General features: G+C 33.0%; 1 protein-coding gene across 1 annotated transcript in view; it reads right to left on the bottom strand.

The window, feature by feature from the left end:
- Nucleotides 1–1,145: 1,145 nt before the first annotated feature.
- Nucleotides 1,146–2,214, bottom strand: part of MTBP (MDM2 binding protein) — a 52,639-nt gene continuing 51,570 nt past the window's right edge. Inside the window, exon 22 of the mRNA XM_005885864.2 lies at nucleotides 1,146–1,375. Coding sequence (XP_005885926.1) covers nucleotides 1,337–1,375 — 39 coding nt within the window. The 3' untranslated portion in view covers nucleotides 1,146–1,336. The remainder of the gene's footprint in view (nucleotides 1,376–2,214) is intronic.

Raw genomic sequence — 2,214 nt, 5'->3', positions numbered from 1 at the left:
TGGTTTGGCTCAGTGGATAGAGCGTCGGCCTGCGGACTGAAGGGGCCCGGGTTCAATTCCGGCCAAGGGCATGTACCTTGGTTTCGGGCACATCCCCAGTAGGAGGTGTGCAGGAGGCAGCTGATCGATGTTTCTCTCTCATCGATGTTTCTAACTCTCTATCCCTCCCCCTTCCTCTCTGTGAAAAATCAATAAAATATATTTTTTAAGAAAAAGTTATACTAAGGAAATATCAATGATGTAGTAGGAAGATTCATTAAAGTTTTATTTATAATAGAAAAAGATGAGTCTATATTTTCAACAAGGGACTAATTAAACAAATTTTGGTTCATTTGTATTATGCAATTTTTAAAATAACATGATATAAAATTCATGACACTATTAAATGAAAAGCAGACTATGGTCAAAGGCAGGGAACATGAATCAGGATTCATTTCTGCTACCTGGGAGTGGTATCCTAGGCCATTATTTTTGGCTCTGCCTTATGCAATTTTTAAAATAACATGATATAAAATTCATGACACTTTATTAAATGAAAAGCAGACTATAAATTAACATAAACACATGTAAACACACATACACACACATATATGACCCCAATTTTAAAAATATTTTTAAAATAATTGCATATATTAAATATTAACAGAGGTTACCCAAAGATAAATGAGGGCAATGTTGGAATTTGTTTCACTCTTTGTATTTTCTGCATTTTTCCAGATCTTCTACAATGAGGAAAAGATATTTTTTCTGGGAATCTGTATTGAGTCACCTTTGCTATATCTTATTTTCACAATTTTTGCCCATTCTTTTTTGATCCCAAATAAACATTAGTACTAGCCCCAGTGGTGGCGCTGGAGCAGGGTATGGGAAGATGGCTAACTATTCGAATTTTTTTGGCAATACTTTCTAAATCAGAGGCTGTCCAATAAATTATGCTTTGAAACATATGAGAAAAGTCATTTGCACTCTCTTACTTGGGGTTCAATAATTTAAATAGACCTAAGAAAAAAGACATTTACTAAGAAGTAAAGAAACATCTTTTTCTATTTATTGGAATAATTAAATAACCAAGAGTAAAAATTTCAAAACATATATACAAATATTAACTTTAAAAGTTTAAAATATAATGAAACTATAAAATATATATATAATTAAAAATAGATTAACTGAGCATCCTCAAAACTATATAAATATGGGATTACTTATGAAATTCTTTACAAATGTAACATCTATTCTTTGAATAAAGTCTGAAATTTGTTTATAATGTTCAAAATAAGAGAGGAAGAAGTGAGTAATAGCTTGCCCAATTAACAATTGTCCAAAGAGAATGATTCTGTTATTTTTTGCTTGTCTTTTCTAATACCCATTCAATCACCTAGGGGGAGAAAAAAATATGGTTATGGTTCATTTCTATTAAAAATATAAGTGATAGAAAAAGATACTGCTAAAACTTCAAAAGACTATAGTAGAAAATTTAAAAGAAAAAATAACATGTCACAGTCTCAAAACCTGTTTTATCTTAAAAACATGTTTTATTTTCTAACTGGAAAGCACATTTTGCTTGACTTCCACTGCAGATAGTTTGCCCACGGCTGGACTAGAATCTAGAATATATAAAGAACTCTTTCAATTCAACAAAAATATAAATAATCCAATTTAAAAATAGTCAAAGAATTTGAGTAGACATTTCTCCCAAGAAGATATAAAAATGGTCAATACAATATGCTCAACATCATTAGTTATTATGGAAATGCAAATCAAAAACATGAGATGCAACTTCACACTTCATATCAGTTATAATGTTTAAATCATTAAATAGGTCTTAATAAAGGGTTATATAACCACACCTTTGATGTGATCTTTCTGAGGCTATTTCTTACTTAGAATCTTTTGCCATTGGAGATATTGGAAATGGGAAACCATTTTACTTCCCCATCCAGAATTTCCTAAGCCCTTAGTGTCTTTTTAAAAATCTGCTAAAAGCCCTAGCCGGGCCCTAGCTGGTTGGTTTGGCTCAGTGGATAGAGCGTCGGCCTGCGGACTGAAGGGTCCCGGGTTCGATTCCGGCCAAGGGCATGTACCTTGGTTGCGGGCACATCCCCAGTAGGAGGTGTGCAGGAGGCAGCTGATCGATGTTTCTCTCTCATCGATGTTTCTAACTCTCTATCCCTCTCCCTTCCTCTCTGTGAAAAATCAATAAAATATATTTTTTAA

Source organism: Myotis brandtii, unplaced genomic scaffold (genome assembly GCF_000412655.1).
Source record: "Myotis brandtii unplaced genomic scaffold, ASM41265v1 scaffold931, whole genome shotgun sequence".
Classification (NCBI taxonomy): domain Eukaryota; kingdom Metazoa; phylum Chordata; class Mammalia; order Chiroptera; family Vespertilionidae; genus Myotis; species Myotis brandtii.
The sequence above is the reverse complement of the archived record's forward strand: the minus strand, read 5'-3'. Positions and strand labels throughout refer to the sequence as shown.